Below are 21,013 nucleotides of genomic sequence, written 5' to 3' on the forward strand. Positions count from 1 at the left end.
ATTGAAATGCATTTTTTTATTTTTCTTAATTATGTTTGTCCAGTGTGTACTTTCGGTTTGTGATAAAATAAACTACTGACTGACTGAAAACTGAATCACAATTTTTACACAGATCAGAAGTTGAAATTTCAGACTTTAAATAGCTAGTGAACACTGCGACGACTCGTGAGGTCAAGTCATCTTACTAGGCAAAATTTACCAATGACATTTAATGTGACACTTGTTGTTGCATTACGCGTGATAGCTTTTCGACATCAGGCGGCACGTTGTATGAAGCCAAGATTAGAATATTTTCTAAATGGGCATAACTAATCCTAGTTCTCCGCTTGTTCTTTGCAATGTTCATTTTCGAAAACAAGAGAGCAACGCTCAAATATTTGGACACGTGGACTAGAGCGAAGCCAGGGTTTACCTTTGACGTTACCGGTACCGTACCCTCAAAAAGATCCGGGTTTTCAGTCGCAAGAATTTTCAAAGTCAGCCGTCACGCTTGGCGGATTAAAAACCGAGTTCCCATAATTAAAAATTAATACAGCGCAATTTTGGATGAAATATTAGATCTCATAAGATTCATAGAAAATTCAGGAATAAATGAAAGTAATAGCCTTCTGGCAAAAAAACAATCTTGAACCACTGAAAATTCCAAAGCAATTGGTCCAGTATTCGAAGAGAAAAGCGATTTTTTAATGGTAATGACGAAAGAAAATAACAATAACAACAAAATTTTGAAACAATCGTTATGGCCACTAAACGTGTCCAATAATTGTTCGCACGCATATGTATTTCCAAATCGATTTTTTATAATACATTTTTTTGCATGGTTTGTCAAATTTGGATAGAGATTTTCTCCAAGAGATACTTTTTATAAAAATCAAGCAGTGACACATCTCTCGAATAGAAAATGGGTTTTATTTCCTCATTGCATATAAAAAGGCTGCATTTCAATATTTTCTGCAACCGTATCCACGTTGACATCAAACGGAGTACTTAACAGCCTGAATTCATTTTCAAGAGAACGAAAGTCAGCAAAGCGGGAGCAAAAATCGTTTCGTACCTCCCGTAAATAGAATTCGCAGCCGCCGTTTTGTCGCTAAATGAAAACAGTGAAGCATCACAGGCCGGGTTATTTTCAGTGGCGGCGCGTGGTCATTTTGACAACCGGGGCAAGCTACTGCGGGACCAAGTCACCCCCATCTACGGGGACAGGATGAGCGCTGTAAGTTCTCCCATCATTTTATGAGTATAAAAACCATTCCATCGGTAACAACCAATCGGCAAAAGCGACAATTTTTAACGATAAGAAAGTGTCTTTAAAACCGGTCCAAGTCAAGGGATTAATAAATATAGACATAGTTTATTTTAAAACCTCTTTCAAAAGGAAAGGCAATATTTACCCAGATAAATACAATGACATTTTAACAGAAACTTCGGGAAAGCAGACAAAACCTAAAATAAGGTTTAAAACGTTACTATGAAGAAAGGAAAGTTAATGCAAAGATAAGGACATGCAAAGATAAAGACAAAATCAAACGCTGCGTTGTTTGCCCGCGGCGTAAAGAAGCACTCCATGTGTCGTCGTATTTTATTGTTTCCCGGATACGAGATACAGCATCGCAGAAGTCTGAAATGCACGACTGCACAGACGCTCCATCCATTAGCCTTGACTGCAATGCGCCGTATAATACATCCACGTGATAGAATATTGTGGAGAAAAATGAAAACTCACCATCTTCTAGCAGACGCTTTAGACCTGCCGCCTCCCTCACAGAGCGTTCGTCCCAAACCGGAGAGCTCTGAATGCCATTGAAACACTCAATGAGCTCAGACCTAATTTCGGACACGCCCTGCACCACGCGTGATTGGAAGTTCCAACGTGTTGGTGCACAAGATGGGAGACGGCGGCTACATATCTGGCGAAGGAGGTCAGAGCGCTTCGGCGAAACGGAAAAAAATGAAGAAAACCCCGAAACATTTGCAAAAAATATACGGACGAGAGGGGTATCAAGACACATATTTTTAATAACGAGGTTATATTGGTGTGCATAACAATGTAAAAAATGCGCATGAGGAAAATCTTCTTTTTTACCTCAAATTTTTGTTCCAGCGGCAGCTGCGAAAACGGAGTGCGAAGTAGTGCATCAACCTTATTCATTATGAGGTCTAAGGCTAAGAAATGCGAAGCCGGAAAGAAGTGAGGAGCTCAAAAGGAATGTGGAAAATCGAAAGCAAATGGACTAAAGGTCTCTAACTGATTCAAATAGCGAAACAAGCGACAAAAACGAAGGCGAGGAAACTATCAACTCTTCAAGCAACCAACGAACGTGAAGGAATGCGTGAATATGTCAACACGTTGTTGTAAGAAACGTCGGCATTGTGTCGTCATAATTTCGGGGCTAGCCCCCATCGGCCCCGATGATTTAGTAAAAGAAACAGAAAACAAACGAGACAAACGCGGCGAGTGGAAGATAAAAGAGAGAATACGATATACAAGGAGCAACGGGGCAAAATCGGCGTCGCCCCGTCGACGTTAGGCGAAGGCTTTGCGAGCGAAAAATGAACCATGTCGGGAGAATATGGCTAGTGTAGACAGTCTGTGCAACCGATATTGAGGTATTTTTCGAATATTTTTTATTATGCCAAAAAAACAACCGGGGCATTGCCCCGGTTGGCCCTATTGACGCGCCGCCACTGGACTTATTTTACTCCGCGGGCGTAGGTTGCCGACCCCTGGTGTAAATTGATAGAAATACCCTAGCCTAGTTGGTAACTCTGTCGTTCAATTCGATCCATTGTTATATGCTCGGCATTGTAATACATGATGAAATAATAGAGGAAACCCGTAATATAATTCTTATATCATCAAATACCAGATCTGCCTTCCACTCCTCCGGGATTAATGTGTAAATCATGTCAATTTTGTGATCGTTAAAATGTAGCTTATACTTTATGCTTTTTGAAGTTTGTAAACATGTAGGCCTAAAGAATGAAGGCAAAAGATCAACTCTCTTCATCTCTGTCTGATTTCCATTTGGACATTGACGTAAGCACATGGTAATAAAGAATCTTTAATTTTGACAATACCTTGGGGCTTAGAGCTAGTTTTAATTAATTAAGGAGATAAATAAGAGTCAAACTGGTTCAGCATAAAAAAGCAAACTTGGTTTGAAATATGATAATTAGTATCCTGTGATGATTTTTACCAGTGATTCGTATACATAATTTCAATATTGCTTGGTCCGGTATTTTCAGAAAATGTGTGCTCCTAAAATATATTTCAGTGCCTCTAATTATGAGGCGAAAGAGTTACAAGAAAAAACGATTTGTGGAAAACTGAATAATCGCAAAAACATGCGTTGCAGTTCTTCGAATAGTGAGTATCGTTAATCGAAACACCAATATTCGGTATTATTTCTTTATTTATTTAATAAAAACTTTGACAAATGTGGTCAACGTTCCACAGAAATAATGGGGTTAATGTTCCAAAATAAAGAATCAGACACGGTCTGAATCGAAAATTCCAAAGATTGTGCCTATCCTACCTTTTCCCTCTTTTGTATTAGCCACTAGTTCTGCACCAATGGTTTCCTTTTGTCATCAAAATCTCTTTCCAACCGAGCAGTTGGCCTTGATTCAGGACTGGATTTGCGAAGCTGCTATTTAAAAATACTTTAGAGTGATGCTCAAATATATGGCCACGAATGCCATAACGAAGTAGTACGGTATGCAATCTTTCACAGTAGACCACCGGTACCACAGTCTTCGCCTGACCACTAACGCGAACGCAGAACCTTCACAACGGACCGAATCGATGAAGCGGAAAATTCATTTGTGGCAGTATGTTCCCCAGCTTTTTATTTTAGGGGGGTGTTTCGAAATTTAGGGGGGGTGGTAAATAATTTACTATTAGAGACTAGGTTATTTGTATTCTTAAAAAAATGGTATGTATTTAAGAAACGATGTACATGAGGGGCTCCCCAAGTTGATTGACGGCGAGCCAAAATCCACAGCAGAATAAAACTGTAGGGCCATAAAAGGGGAGCGAGGAAAAGTGCGGGACGACACGGCTGGGGTTCAAGGCGCGTCTAAGCGCCCTGAGAAAATTTTGAGAAATAGGCACCAAAATAGGCTCTAAGCTTGATTTTAGATACACCTAGCATCGCGGTTTGTTATGTAATAAAATCAATACTTATAATATTTAGCTGATAGAATTCCCGGGAAATAGATAACAAGCACGACTTTCAACCGTAAATATATATATACTACTACGTTTCAACAAGTAATTTGCAACTGATAGTGACTAATGAGGTTACTTGCTCATCTGGCATTGTATGAATGGCTACTTATGGCTTGTTTTGTTACACATTTCACATTTTTTTGAACATGTGTGTTTGACTTTTGTATGAATTAAATTTTGAAATACGCGCGTCAACTGATCATAATGGCGCATAATGTTGTATTCCTTCAGAACTGAAATATTTTGTTGGTAAGAAGACAAATCGCTGAAGTTTGATTCTTTTCAATAAAGAAATAAAAACGCTGTCATTCATCTAAAAATCGTCTGTTTTCAGTGCCTAGTTTTCGTTTTGTGACATCTTTAAGCTTTCTTAATATACGGCAAATATCTAAAATACTGAAGTGTGTAATTCTGATACCCATACGTATACATATAAGATACCGGTATAATTCAATTGTTGCGAAATAAACGTGCTTAAACTGTGATAATGATGTAACAATAGACGGTATCTAAAACTCAAAAGATACTACATGAAGGGTTAGCTCGTTAAACTATTTCACTCGAGTTCGGCGGGCCATTTTAAATCGTCACGCCGGCCGTAATTGGCCCGCAGACTGCGGTTTAGAACCCCTCATCTACACTGATAAATATGCCATAGTCGTTATATTTGAATACAATTATAGCTGAGTTAGGAAATAAAATGTGGAATCGCACCTCAAAATTAGGGGGGGTGTTTGAAATTTTAGGGGGGGGTGTTCACCCCATATAGGGGGGGTGTAGGGAAATCACAGATTTGTGGTTGATTGAAACCGGTCGTGGCGCAGTTTTTGTAAAATTAACAAAATATGAGGTAAAACAACGATTATCATGGAGTTTCGAGAATACATGAACAAATGCACAAAGTAATATACTTCAGTAAGCATTTACATCTTCAACAGAATATCATATATGATTGTCGCCCAGAGCCAATTAGGCCGCGAAACGAGCCCGTTTATCCTTCAGTTTCGTAGCGCACATAAAGGGAAGTACTTGGAAATAATTTTAAAATGTTTTAGAAATTTAGTAATAAATAATACCTTGTTCCCATTTCCAAAAGTTGCACGTTTTACGAAAAAGACGCTTTTACTACAAGAAATGTGTGCTTCCATCTGTCCTATATTTTCTGCTTTTCCGGTAACATTGGCCAATGAACGCAGACTTCTGCATGACGTACCAATTCAAAATTGAAGTTGGGTAGCCTTTCCATCGTCTTTTTCAGTTATTATTAGTTAAGTTATTCTAAGACGGTGTTAAAAAGTATAAGTAAGCTATTAAACACTTGTAGATCCTTACCATGGATAGCAATTTTAGTTGAGCACTAGCTCATATAACGTTGTTAAATCGATACGGAGCGGTAACTTCAAGGAACCTAGACCTAGAAAGATCCCAAACAACGATACGGTATTCTCATGCTTGTATGGAAGGTTTATGATTAATTAATTTAATGACGATTCTTGAGTATTCAGCATATCTTATTCAGAAAATAATGACCGTTTGTGTAATGCATGATAGGTCATGCAGGAGTTGAAAGAAATGAAGCGATTGAGAGGTGAGAAATTATGTATCAAGTTGTAGGCTGACAGTTGATGTTTTAAAATATACAGGGCATTTCAGACTGGTTGTTAACCGGTTCTATCACAAAAATCATATGTTTCAGCCGGCTCTGTTGCCAAAAAGTCATTGACAGTAACCAGTAATGCTAATCTGTTCGCTGATCTCATAAAATCCGTGAGACGGTTCTATAGAACCGATGCGAACCGGCTGAATCCCACCACTGAACATATCCCAGATAGGGAACAACCTTCCAAATTTTCCACTAAAACTATGACATGGTTATATCACACGTCATATAAAAAATTAATCTGTGTGTTGAATTGACAGAGGGTGGGTTGATATTCCTATGTGACGACAATGTAGAAGCATCGTATTGGCACAACGTTTCCCAACCGGGGTAGGAATTTTGCTTTGCAATTGCTGTGGTGTTGATAACATAAACGGGGCCAGGCTTTTGCATAACACTACCAAAGATTTAGTTAATCTGTTTATTTTATGCCTAGTGGGGGATGACTGAAAAGTTCCAAAAGAGGCAAAGGGGCGAAATTACCCAAAATATATATTTATGAACCATTTTGACCTCTTATTCTTGTGCAACATTTGATCTCAGATAAAGATTCATGAACAATTGTATGTGCCTGATAAGACGGTTGCTGCGTAACAAAAATATGTACCAAACGAGATCTTACTATTATTGAATTTGTCTGTCTGTATAGGCGCCTATTATCGATCCGTGAACTCAGCCCAGTTCATTTATCTACTGAGGGCTGAAACCATTAGAGAAATTCAGTAAACCTTTTGGGAAACCGTGTTCTCGTTAATTTTAACAAAATATATGTTTCAGAGAAGAACGTGGCTGGGCGCAAAACTGATTTTAGTTTTCCCTTTACGAGAAAACTTCCCGTTCTTCCGAGTTCCATTGCTAGATAAAGTTATTTCACGAGGTGTTTCTATTTATTGAACATGAATTGTTTGAACAATATGGCATTTGGCATATTTAGTTGGAGATATCAATAGCTCACTAAGATATAGCTACAGATAAGACACAAACGTGGTAACGAGCACTGTGTAAGTCAGTTTAAAAACGGAAGACCAATGGTAATTTTATCAATAAAAAAGGTATTACGAAAAGTTACTCAACTAAATATTATACGAGTTTTGTTCCACGTTGTTGTGGTTTAATTTTATACATCAATATCTTTCAACACAATGGAAGATTTGAGTAAAAACATTTTATCTCAAATAGTTGTGATGCAGTTCGCATTTGCATTCAAGTCTTTTCTAAAATTTGTAGATGTAAGCGTTTTCGCTACTTGGCTGTCACAATCCGTGTAATTTGACCCACATGCGAGTGATACAGACGGAATATTGATAAACGCGAAAGAAATGCATAAATATTTCAAGACTCGGCGATCCCCAAGAGAGGCCTTCATACTCAGTCGCTTTTCGACGAGCCTATTAGTTGCAGACAACCAAGAGTTGTTCAATATCGCTTCAACTTGTATCGTGTATTTTAACTGAATTTCGACAGCTTACGGCTCAATATATATACGGCCGTAAGCAATATATATAATATATTGGGCCGTAAGCTGTCGTTTTATTTAAATAAATATATATATATTTACTTAAATAAAACTAACTGAATTTCGACAGCTTATGGCCCAATATATATACGGCCGTAAGCAATATATATATAATATATATATTGGGCCGTAAGCTGTCGAAATTCAGTTAGTTTTATTTAGGTAAATATATATATATATACAGTGGTGGGATTTAAATTTTTTGTCAGCCGGTTCCCTCACAAAAGTCATATTTTTCGGCCGATTCTGTTGCAAAAAGTCATTGACAGTAACCAGTAATGCTAACGGTTCACTGATCTCATAAAATTCCGTGAGACGGTTCTATAGAACCGGTGCGAACCGGCTGAATCCCACCACTGTATATATATTAGGCGAAATGAAAAAGTTAGTTTCAGTTAGTTTTATTTAAGTTCAGTTAGTTTTATTTAAGTTCAGTTAGTTTTATTTAGGTAAACATCGCGTGGAAATTGACAAAAACCAAACTCAACTGAATAATGTTGTCCACAAAAAATATGATCTTGGGCTCAATTTTTTTATTTTTCGAATTTATTGAAAATGTAGCTTTCACACAATGCCTGTAAATTAAAACCATTTGAGGCCGACGTTTTACAAAAGGTAAGGAACCCAAGATAAATTCAAAGTATCTGGAAAGTTATAGCCATAGGCAACTGTTTGGGGTTTCCAATTCATGAACTGATTTTGTTGTCTACTGATCGTGACTGTCGCACTTTAGAGTCAGGGGAAATGATCCAAAACATTACTCACCTGAATATCATTACATGATGAAATGAGGCACATGTTTACTTTAGTCTCGTGGAATATAGCGCATTATTTACATTTAACATGTGATGACCAGAAGCAATCGATACCCGTGAGTACGATTCTGTATTAATCTAAAACAGAAACGAAATTACATTTTGTCAACCACGTTCTTCGCGGCGCTGACACTATTCGCAACGACAGAGCAAAATTCATAAAAATATATTTCCTCTTGCCCTCGATAATTTTTGATTGACAAGCAGAATTACTGGAACAGACGCGGGGAGTCGAAATCAATAAATATTAATTCGTTTTCGTTGTTTTCTATCTGCCAATTTTTAGTTGTACTTCCGAAATTTTGGTATAAATCAAACAACTTGACGATCATTCCGTCTTCTGAGGAGTTCGAGTTTAGTTGCGGTAATCTAAAATTAGTTTCCAAAAGCTATGATATACTAGGCTAAAACTAGCTTTCAGTACTTTTAAATAGCGAGTGGTTGAAATATTGAATTAAAATGATGGTTATGAACAGTGTTCCCTCTTAGAAAATATTACACTGCGCAATTGTTTGTTTTAGTGAGCATGAATATTTTAGGGCTTAGCAGAGTCCTAAATGATTCACAAACTTTGTGAAATATTACAACAACAGTATTTTATTATAATGCCAACTAAGTACGTACACAATTAACTCTAAAAGCTGTTCCTTATCTCGCGCAGGCATTGGAAGCTTGGCTTACAATAGCTCTTCTCAGATGCTTCAGAAGAAATTCATGTACTTGGACGTAACAGACACGTGTGTGACATCACAATGAACAAAGGAAACGAAAATACTGTTGAAACATGGAATGAGCATTCTAGCGAGGCTTTAGATTTAGAAGTATGGCGGGCCACGCTTTGAGAACGTAATGTCACACTCACAGGTGCGCGAGAATGCGATTTTATTGGTCCGGTGGTACTGCGCAATGGCGCACCTTGGAGGGAACCTTGGTTATGAACATGTAAACAAGCACCAAGTACCCTATAAATAGGCATGAAAATTTTTGCAATGGTGAAGTATTGAAAAAGTTTCTCTAGGATTGAAGGTCGAGCAATTTCCATTAGCCGCATTCATAATTTAACAGATCTCCCAACTCAACTCGATGTCTCCCACAAATCTGAGCCACAATTGACACCTCCCGTAAAAAATTAAGTAAACCATTATTAAAAAAAGTTATGCCTCGTCGTTCAAACGTGCGCGAGACACGACCAATAGAACATTTTCAAGACATCGCTTTCAATGTACTACGGCTGTAGTGAGCACTTATATGGACGATTTGTCTATTTCAGCTCGTTGTATTCAACTTATATACGGCACGGTTTGTTTCGTGATTTTGGTTTGTTTGTTCCGGCTATCTAATCCCAAATCTTAATATCGGTTCTTCTTATCACATGTGCCAAATCTTGCGCTCTGGTCGACATCGATGTTGTATTTTATTTCTTGAAAAACCGCGCGTTTAGCGAAACCAAATCGAAAGCTATTGTGCGATCATCGGTCGGGGAAAATTATAGGAATAAATTTGCAACCCAAATTTAGTTCAATATGACTATTATCTTTCGTGTAGGCCAGGGCTGTCCAACACGACGATCGCAAAGTCTCGAGTAGTCGATCGCGTCCGATATTGAGTGAATTTAATACATAACTCCCCGCAAAATTGCTTTGAACCTGTTTCATGCAGCGCTTGTAAAGTTTATTGCTGCAGGTAGAATACAGTACTATACATGCGCAAAATACGATACACACATACAGTATTTGAGTCTGTGCAAACAATTGCAAAGGGGGCTTTGACCGATGAACGACCCTTTTAACTTCCGCGTACTGCGGAACTGCGTACATGTTTTCCGTTCAAGGCTGTAACCGCGGTACGCGGAAGTGATTGTCTCTCTCCAACAATAGTGTTGTAATACATGGGTACTTGGCAAAGTTTTTTGAAGAATTTGCAACACTTACGACTAAATATTAAGCGGGCCTCATATCTGAATTGTATGATTTGAATAAATCTCAAATGGATGATGAAACATTTACTCCGAGTACAATCACTTAATCACATATGGAACGTAAAAAATACAATTTTTTTGTGACGATTCCATCAAGAGTGCGCCCACAGAATCGAGCTTCCTGGCAGCGGTGGAATTTTATGTATGCTTGTGTGCAGTTATTTGCATATTCTGCATGTGTGACTTTATTACCGATCAGTCGATCGCGAGCTATTTCGAAGATTATAGTCGATCGCGATCAAATGCAGCTTGGCCACCAATGGTGTGTGCATTGACCATACTTATCGCCACCGTAAAATAAAAAATGTACTGTACAATATCTTTTCTACTGGCTTTTTTGCGCTAAATAAAAATTTGTCACTGCGTAAAATCGCGTCCATATTGTGTTCAGATATTCGCAATGGCTTTGTGCAATCCAAGCGTTTGTGAAGCGACGCGCAAATTCTAACGTAAATCAGAACTGGTATATATATATTTATTTAAGTTTGCGGCCCGCAGTGAGTTTTCATATGTGAAAGTGGCCCGCGACACTGAAAAGGTTGGACATGCCTGACCTAGTACCTACCGTTGGGGCCTTCGTGATGGTCCGAACCCTACTACATAATTCCCTGGTGATTTCCAGGGAAGCGATTTACATTGTTTTATTTATTTTGAATAAAAATATTTTTCAAACATATTTTTCAGAGCGTACAATAAGAACAACTATTAAATTAAAACGAAAATTATGGCGAAGACATTCGTTATTGCAGTTGTATTGGTAACATTAACACTTTTACAACCAATGAATTGTCGCAGAGGCGGAGGGGGCCGTCGTGGAGGCTCTGGAAGACAATCAAACACTCGAACCCAGCCAAATTATCCAAGACAGCCCAGTTATCCACGACAACCAAGTTATCCAAAACAGCCTACTTATCCAAAACAACCAAGTTATCCAAAACAGCCTACTTATCCACAACAACCAAGTTATCCAAAACAGCCTACTTATCCACGGCAACCAAGTTATCCCGGACAGCCCAGTTACCCACGACAACCTACTTACCCTAAACCAGCTCACCCGAAACCAAAGAAGAAAAAAAGTTTTTTTAACAAGGGTGGATACAAAAGTTTTGGTAAGAATATAAAATTCATATATATATTTGAAAAAAAAATAAAATAACAGCGTTGCTCTTGTCTTACGTCATCTCGTAGTATCACATTCAATTTAAAATTTTGACACGATAAAACAGAATGCTACTTTTCTGGAATTCATTGTATTCTTCAAGCGAGAGCTTGTTTCAAAATGATTCCCTTTTAACTCCGAATGTTTTTATAGAATTTTCTCTCAACAAAAATAAACAATCATAAATTATTGACATTGCAGCAAAAATTGCTGTTGGGGCGTACTTACTTCAAAAGATGAAACCGAGCGTTGGATTCAGAGGTGGGCACAACAGATACGGCAGTGGTCGAAACCGTCCTGATTATTGTTCTGATTGTATGTCTATAGATGGGTCTGATGTAGGGTGAGTATGAGATTATTAGAAAACGTTTACCTCAAAAAAGGCAATCATACAAGTTATAATAAGCAGTTATAATATAGGCCAAGAGATCTATTGTAGTACTCAAAAGCTGACTTTTGATACATCCGCGCATATTATATTTCTTTCTTTTTACTGCTGCATTTAAACTGAGACCCATCAGGGTTTTTAGTAGGTCGACGGGGCTCATATGCTGTAATAGACAGCATGCATATCGGTGTCATAATTGTAACAATATTATATTATGTACACGCAAGTTGAGAACAACCAACTTGTTATCTGCAATATTTATGTTGGGCAATTTTACCTTATATAAATAATTCAAAAGTTTACATCATCAGGTGTGAAAAAGGATACCGCGTTGATATATTCTCAACGCAAAGATCATGCAGACCTTCAGTTTTTAGACCTTATTGCTCGGTAAGAAAATGAATATAAATTTATCAATTGGACATATCTTTTTTGATTTTAACATTGATATGCGCTCGATATATCCTTATATAAGTAACTTCGAAACAAAAACATGTTGTTATTGAATTCAAAAACTGTTAAACTACATACTTGTGTGAAAGTGGTCACAACTTTTTTAAAACATATTCATTAAATGTGGAAATGTATGGAAAACGCTTTTAAGCCCTACCATAGTTGGATAACGCAATGGCGGTTTGTGAACTGATCTATATTTAGTTGATATTGAACGTGCAGCGATCGATTTTTCGCCAAGTGCAATTCGTCAAATTGGGATTTATATTGACAATGGAGAACATTTGCCCTTGAACAGTAGACATGGCAGACATACATGAATACGAAGCCGATATTCTCCGGGATTCCAACATTGGACGAATAAAATTTTTACATTGTGCGAGTTGGCTACGAAAGCTTTCTTCTCTGAATAAACATTCCACATTTTGGTTTATTAATATATAAATAAAATTTTCAGCTTGTACAGCAGTTTGTTATTATTTTACGCAGACTGAATATGGAATAACAAACGAGAACCTTACCTATGTCAGAAGATCATGTAATGAAAGATGGTGCAAGTCATGTACACAGCAGCTCGTCACGGCCACCGGAAAAGCTGAAATGAAGTGTTATACAATACAATGTGATCTTTGTACAACAGACAAGTTAGTATATATTTTATCGTTGTTGTCATATTTGATATTTTATTGAGATCGAGACATTTAAAAATGTTCTAACAAAATTTAAAATTTTTCAGGCTAAGTGCAAGGCAATTGATTCATAATAATTATCGAGTCAGCTTAAAATAGTTTGTATAAAACTTTTGGAGAAACTCCATTCAGACTTCTAAAATAAAAAACCTAGTCCCAATTGTAACGATTTTCAACGTAAATGAAAATACAGGGTGGTCGCTAGAAAAGCAGAAGATCAAGTGAAATCACATATAAAACGCGTCACACTCATTTTTGTTTCTTCCAGGTTTTAGGTTGACACCATTTTGGTTCTACTAGGATAAAACACTGCTCTAAGGTTCACGGACAACATTTTGAGCATCTATGAGTGTAATATAACATATGCCTTCAAAAACTTCGTAAAAATATATATCCGTTTGACAAATTTTCTGTTTTCCTAGCGACCACCATGATATATCGAATATATGCCAGTCATCTGTTCTCATTCACAACTTCTAGGATATGATTTTACAATATTCGGGTATAATGTGATGTTAATTGAATATAATTACTTTTTAATGTAAATATATATATCCATTTCAGCTGTAACAGCTGGGACATGCAACGAACGTTTCACAATGATTGGACTGGAATTATGGAAGCTAACACAGAAGGATCTGGATTCGAAGTCGAAGAAGATGATGGTAGCGGCATTGAAGATGAAAATGAAGATGGTGATCCAGGGAGCTTTGTTCTCATCTCGGGAAACTTGTATTTGACCGCGTGCATGTGTCTGTTAGGTGTTCTGCTGAAATATTGATTTTTCTTTACATGCATGTTAGATGCGAGGAATTGTCGTAATCAGTGAGCAGTGAATTGAACATTGTATGAGCTTTTTGAGCTGCCAATTCACGGAGGTCACGAAACATTCTCATATTAGTGAAAGTTTATCATGTGTTATTTTAGTATAATTTTCCCTTGTACTAACATGAAATTATCAGAATTATGATGTTTTAAGTTTGCCAAAAATGAACTCGATTTTTTATCGGATGCATCATTTCGATCATGACCGTAAAATGGCACAGTCATATGAAATCTGATAGTTTTATTCAAAATGAATGACTGATACAGGAAATCATAACACTTGGTACACGATAAACAGTAAAAGCGTTCCGCAATTCTCGTATACCACCATTATGTCACATAGAAACCATTTTTTTATTTGCCTATATTCTTGCCTATGTATACACAACAATATAAAAAGCATTAATTATTTTTTCGTTTTGTAAATGACTTGTAGTTAAATTTTAGAGAGAAACACACGTATTTGCACATAACAAAAATTCCATTGGTGGCTTTTTCAATACAATGCCTTGCAAATTCCGATGTGAATGTCTTTTATTTCGCATGCGTTTCAGTAATACTCAAGTTAATTACATTGCTTATTGTGCGTGACTGATAATTAAAATAAAAACATTAAATAATGAAAAGAGAGTAGTATTTGGTTTTTGAACTGGCCTGATCATCGAGCGTTTTGTTTGGGGGAAATTTCGTAAATGTTTCGCAGTGAACTATACAGACTATGGTCCAATTGACAATAAAGCAGCAAAGAAAACCCTGATACGCAAAAGTATTTAATTATTCATTTTCCCAAAAAATTTACTCACAAGGGCGGTGTTCTACAGAAATATAATGATGTCATTCCCCGAGACAGCCTGCGAATACAACAATGGAGGTAGAATGAGGCACGTGGTTGAATATTTTATAAAAATGATGGTTTTGAACTTGTAAATCAGTTTGTAAGCGCCAACTCTCTAAAACAACCTCAAAATAAGTATAATAAATTTTGCAATAGTAAAGTATAAGAGTATTTCTTTGGGATCAAGTGTCGTTCATTTTAAATCTCCACACTCCCATTGCGGATCTCGATAAAATATTAATCCATATTTTTTGTACTCACTTTCAATAACTTATGGGGACGATTAAGATCTGGAAGAAGGATTTTAATGTGGATATAGAAGTGCAGTTCACGAAACATAACAATGCTATTTTCATAACTACCAATCACAGTATTCTCTGTAGCATTGAAACATTTGTTACGCTACATTCGACGTTGAAATCCAAGCAATGTTGCAACCCAATATGTGCGGCATTTTGTCAATTAAACGATTGCAAAATTTACCCCCAGGCAGGACAATGTTATCCCCAATGAGTAAATTTTCTTTCTGTTGAGGACCCTTTATTGCACTCTATGTTGCTTCCATGTTTCATATCGGAAACGATTAAAATTTTAAGGAAGTCGGTAGAAAATTGGACCCAGGTTTTCTAAAAGAGAACAGACTTTAACGCAATAGTAAATTTCTTGGGCATTTACCAACTAACAGCCCAGAATAATTTTGTAAAAGCACAATTATTGCACGCCAACATCGTCAGATCGCGAACTGAAACGGCGAAATCTAATCAAATATAACTCAATATCTCAATACGATATGAATTATGCAAGCCGTTTTGTCTGAAGAGATAAATACCGCAAGTTGAAAGAAGTATATCAAAGTTTCCTCTTTCAACGTCTGGAATCATTGAGCTGCATTATAACAAGTTTGTGTATCTGAAACAAATACTTTACTAACTAATCCCATACCCGACATGAACTGCTGGCAACCGGACAAGAGGCCGTGGTTCGTCATATTATTAGGTTGTTCTATCGGTTTTCCTCTCCCTCAGGATAAATATGTAAATCCTATCATATCTTAAACCTCGCGCGGGGGAAATGGTGGATATTTATTCACTGTGACTCACCACAGACGCGATGGCGTTCTTTAAGAACGAAAACACAATTTTCATATATTTATATATGTTGGCATATTCAGAAAAGTCAAATCATGATCCTCATTTTGAGTACGGTATAGAACTTAAACCGAACTCGCACAAACTAGATTTGAAATTGCAATGTGTATAGATAATTATATATACATTTTTGAAGCCATATTTTAACTTTAAGCACAAACAAAAAACAGTTCGTATAAATGCATTGAACTATGAGCCTGTTCATTCCGCTATATCCTATAATATTATTACTTTCTATACAGTGTTGAATTGAACTGATCATAAACAATATCTATTTAGCCTCCTCTTTTCCACAGGAAAAGAGTTTGGCGTCACTGAGTAGCATATGGGCAATAATAGGGCTGGTTTTATTATTTTGTTAAAAATCCATTTAGCGAACACTTACTACTTCTTTTTAACAATACTTTTCCATCTAAAATCTGTACACTTCAAACCTTACTTGAAGTTTTTGTGCTCCCCTGATTCTATAATGAGTTTCATTTATTTTGTTTTTATCAATTATTTCATCGTCTATTATGCTGATTATGGAGTCGAAATAAACTTATACTTTTAAAAAAATCAAAGTAAAATAAATGTCTAATACTTAAAATAAATATCCGATGTAGATGACTACATACACTTTCTACAGATAGCGATAATTTCATTGTATGTGATTTATGCAAAAATACGATTAATTTTGATGGCCCATGAGCAGTCTGGTTTGTTAGGAAATTCAGACACTCTTTATCATTGTAATGTATGCCTTATCAGTAATTTATCAATCATGGCTGTAATGAAAGATCAATGCTGCTTCACCTCTAATTCAATCATCAATACATATCTGACTGATGTAGATGACTGGTCAATTGGAAGTGAATATATTGATCCTAATAATGTTTGTCAAAAAAACTGATGTCAAATGGCATGGCGAGTTTTTAATATTCTTCATTTTAATGTAAAAAGTTTACAAAAAATAGTCCACAAATTGAATATTTGATAGGTCTAAGTAAAATATTGACTGATGTAATAGGTGTTTCTGAAACCAAACTGGGACAGGTGTCACCTGATGTATCCATTGCTGGATATGTTTTTATTCGTATTTACTCTTGCACTAAAGCAGAAGGTGTTGGTCTATATATATTAGATTGTATCACATTTCATATATATATATATATACGAGATGATCTTAGTTTAAATTCAATTGGATGCGAGGACCTATGGATTGATATTGATAAAGCTGGTTCAACCCAAAATGCAAAAATCCTTATTGTAGCAGTTGTATATAGGCACCCATCGTATAAATTTGACGATTTTCTTGAAAAATTTGTTAAATCCCTGAATTCAATAAGCTCTAGTGATGTTTGTTGGCCTTTGTAACCAAATATTTTGATAGTATTCATTCTTGTGTTTTTTTTATGTGGCATTAATAAACCCACACGGGTTACTAAATTATGAGCTACTTTAATAGATCATTTTTATTTTAATGAGTTAGGTTAGAATATAAAACGAACACCAGTATTTTAAAATACGACATCTCAGATCATTTCCCCTTTCTGGCTCATATACACCTCAAATGCAAGAATTCACAAATTAAAAAAACCCAGAGACGTGATTATAGTAATTTGAATCCTGATAATTTTATAGATCACTTGTCTTGTAGTTGATAAAGATGTTTCAATACCCAACAATATAAACAAAAAATTCAACTCAGGTATAAATACGGGCAAATCTATGGCTGCCCAGCATATAAAACTAAATCAAAAAATAGTATAGGCCTACTGTTGCTGAAACCATGAACTTCCAAGGACGATCAAAAATAAAATGTACAGTAAATGTTGCAGAAATAGATCTCAGTCAGAAGTAGGAGAATACAAGAAATTTCGGAACAAATTATCTAGGGCCCTAACTAAGGCTAAACAAGTTTATTACAAAACAGTCCTTTCTCGCTACCAAAAAGATATTGCGAAAACGTGAATTCAGACTCGTGAAATAATTGGCACTTCATCAAAGAAAAAAAAATTACCATCATATTTATAGTGAATGGCAATAAAATTAATGATGGCAAAGCAATTTGAACCGCTTTTAACCAACATTTCATAGAAGTTGGTCCTAAACTTGCTTCACGAATGAGTCCAGTTGCAACTGACCATATGCAAACTCTGGGATTAAGCATCAAAGAGTCTTTTTTCCTTCGTGATACAACTCCCCTGGAAATAGAACAACAAATTGACAAACTGGACGTGGATAAGACTATAGGCAGCAATGATATACCAAATATATATAAATATATCAAAATTGTCAAAATTGCAAAGTTTGTTTTGTTACCTATTTTATGTGAAATCTTTACCCAATGTTTCTATCAAAGTGTGTACCCTGAAATTTTAAAAATACCAAAGATAGTGCCACTCCCTAAGAAGGGGTCAAAATATGACCCTAATAATTATAGACCTATTTCTCTACTACTATCACAAGTTGCCAATATGTATGAGAATTTTTTATATAAACGAATCATTTTTTTTTTGAAAAAACAGGTGCTTTGAGTCTGTTCAAGTTTGGTTTCAGAAATAATTATTCTACTGAACTGGCGAAAGCTAGGCTCAAGGAAGTGATAATGCATAATAGTATAAACAAAACGATCACGTGCGCAATTTTTTTGGACCTCGCTAAAGCGTTCGATACGGTTGATCACTCAATATTACTTGATAAATTAGGCCTTTTCGGTATTGTTAGGAAATCACTCAATCTCATGGCGTCATATCTAAGCGGTCGTCAGCAATTTATTCAGAGTGGGGAATTTACTTCTGAAAGGGGCTTTATCAAATGCGGAGTTACACAGGGTTCCACAATCGGTCCTCTGCTATTTTTATGTTATATAAATGATTTACCAGATACATCTTCCTTTTATTCAACACTATTTGCAGATGATACTTCTCTGTTGAAGTCCGCCTCATCTTTGTCCGCACTTGTGACTGTAGTGAATATGCAATACAAAATGTTGCAAAGGCAAATAAATAATCTTTAAATTACTCCAAGACAAAATTTATGCTCTTCTGCATTAAGGGAAAATATATTACCCACTTTTATTAGGCAGTGAAAAGATTGAGCGAACCAATAGTGTAAAATATTTGTGGGGTCACGATCGATGATAATCTAAGCTGGAAAATGCATATTAGTCAAATAGCTAAGAAGTTATCGCAAACCGTTGGTATTTTTATAGACTAAGAAGTATCTTGAATGTTGAAACGCCCAAAGTAGTTTATTTCACTCCCGATTGCAATATGAAATTCTTAGTTGGGGATCAGCAGCCAAGTCTTTATTACAGCCAATTCAAGTTTTACAGAATAAAATACTTAAGTGCATATCATTTTTAGAGAAGAGTCGTATAACTATAACCAACCTTCGACTTTTCTGTCAGAATAAAATTTTGCAGATTTCATAGATGCATACTCATGAAATTGCAAAATTTATGCATCGACATGAAAACGTCCTTCTTCCCCCTGCCTTAAGGACTATCTTACACATCTAAAGAATAAATATTAAGATTAAATAATAAATGAAACATGTATTTTTCATCTGTGGTGCATTATATTTTCAACTTCTGGCTATATATCAGTGTGACTCAATTTATTAAAAGTAGCTTATGCCATATAATAATTGACTCACGTCAAATGGTAGTGTAATGCATTGCTAACTCTATTTTTTCCCCATGATTTATTAGGTTATATTCTTATTGCCATCATCATTATTGCCTCTATTCTTTGAATAGAGTTATGAATCATTTTCTATTTCGTTGTTGACCATCATGATGGTATCCTTTTCTTCTCAGTATTAATGTTGCCATAGTGATCAATTAGAAATTGTTCTTGTGTTTTGTTTAGATATAGTATATTTTATCACTGGCTTAAATATGTTGGTAATCCTACTAAGCTGCATTTAATCTTTTGCCATGCTTGTGAGTGTGATACATTTTTACCACATTTTTTGAGCCCACCATCCACTGATATACATTATATATATATCTTCATTTTTTCTCTTTCCATATATCGAATCGAATGTTTGTATATATTATTGTTTACCATCATCTAAAGCCGATAGAATTTTATTGTGTAAATGAGTTTTAAAAACAAAATACGCCCTCCCCCAATAAGAAGTTTACAGTACTGTGATTATATCGAATTTGACAGACTAACAGACCAACTTTTCTAAGTCATTTTCAGTGTGAACCTTAATCACATCAGCAAATAGGGTGGGAGTTGACCTCAATGACCGCATGCTCGCATCGCTCCCTTCTGTCCATACCGAAAGCACTTTTTATTTATGTTACATTTTTTTCGTATTGATGAATGTTTGTATTTTGGTTGACTAAATAATAAATCTCTCTCTCTCTCTCTTTTCTATGAAGAACCAGGTTATGTGGATAGGATCAGTATTGTACTTGATCAAAGTATAATATATATATAATTTTACACATGCCCTCTAAACTATACAATAAATCTGATGTGAAGTGTCGAATGGTAGAATTTTTTTTTATTTATCAGCCGACTCATTTTCTGTTTCATTCCATATTGTGATAAGCCATACTGACAGTTTGATCACAATGTACATGAAATGACCAGGAGCCTCGGTGACCTATAAAGGTCTTGTATACTGACCAGCACAATTCAATGTTTAACTATTCACTGCACTGTATTTCTATAAAAATCTGTACTATTGTCCATTTTTAACATTGTTTTGTGGAAATAAAAAAATGTCCCCTATTACCTGCCGGACGCGACTCCTACAATTTACAGTAAGGCCACATTTCGCAACTATAAAAAGTGTGCATTGCTTTCGATCGCTGCAGAACGCATTGTTTTTTTTACCACTGTGAAGCTAGCAGCATTTTCAGCCAGAATATTTTTACATATTGAATATAGTTTCCACGCGCATATAAGTTCACTTATAGTTACATATAAAGATTGAAAAGGTTGATAAAGTAAAATTTGACCACGGAAATACATGGAAAAATCTCTAAACTGAATGAATACAACGAATTTGACTGCAAAATAGTGTTTTAAAAAAGACTAAGTGATTTAAAAATTATTTTTCAGGTATACAAGATTATTATCATTTTTGGAACGTCGATTTCTCAAAAACGGCCAATAAGGACAGCCCCATGATACATTCGGAGAAAACCAGATACCTTATAGATTCGACTTCACTATACCAGAACAGTAGCAGCACGTTTTTACTTGGCCATATATAATACCAAACATAGCGTATATTATTCAATTTTATAAACAATGTGGACATCATAAAATGGATTTGTATTTCAACTAAATCAGCTACGGTAAG

General features: G+C 35.9%; 1 protein-coding gene across 1 annotated transcript; it reads left to right on the forward strand.

Moving 5' to 3' along the window:
- The first annotated feature begins 10,888 nt into the window (after positions 1-10,888).
- LOC120328084 (uncharacterized) lies at positions 10,889-14,150 on the forward strand. Its single transcript, XM_039394480.2, has 5 exons — positions 10,889-11,312; positions 11,564-11,705; positions 12,062-12,140; positions 12,693-12,847; positions 13,457-14,150. The coding sequence occupies exons 1-5, from the start codon at positions 10,928-10,930 to the stop codon at positions 13,671-13,673; spliced, it is 978 nt and encodes a 325-aa protein (XP_039250414.2). The 5' UTR covers positions 10,889-10,927; the 3' UTR covers positions 13,674-14,150.
- The last annotated feature ends 6,863 nt before the right edge of the window (positions 14,151-21,013 follow it).

This window comes from Styela clava, chromosome 7 (genome assembly GCF_964204865.1).
Source record: "Styela clava chromosome 7, kaStyClav1.hap1.2, whole genome shotgun sequence".
NCBI classification, from domain to species: domain Eukaryota; kingdom Metazoa; phylum Chordata; class Ascidiacea; order Stolidobranchia; family Styelidae; genus Styela; species Styela clava.

Coding starts and splice junctions, on each gene's coding strand:
- LOC120328084 (XM_039394480.2), top strand. CDS start 10,928: ATGGCGAAGACATTCGTTATTGCAGTTGTATTGGTAACATTAACACTT. Junction 12,141..12,692: donor TTTTTAGACCTTATTGCTCG/GTAAGAAAATGA, acceptor TATTTTACGCAG/ACTGAATATGGAATAACAAA. Junction 12,848..13,456: donor GATCTTTGTACAACAGACAA/GTTAGTATATAT, acceptor TATCCATTTCAG/CTGTAACAGCTGGGACATGC.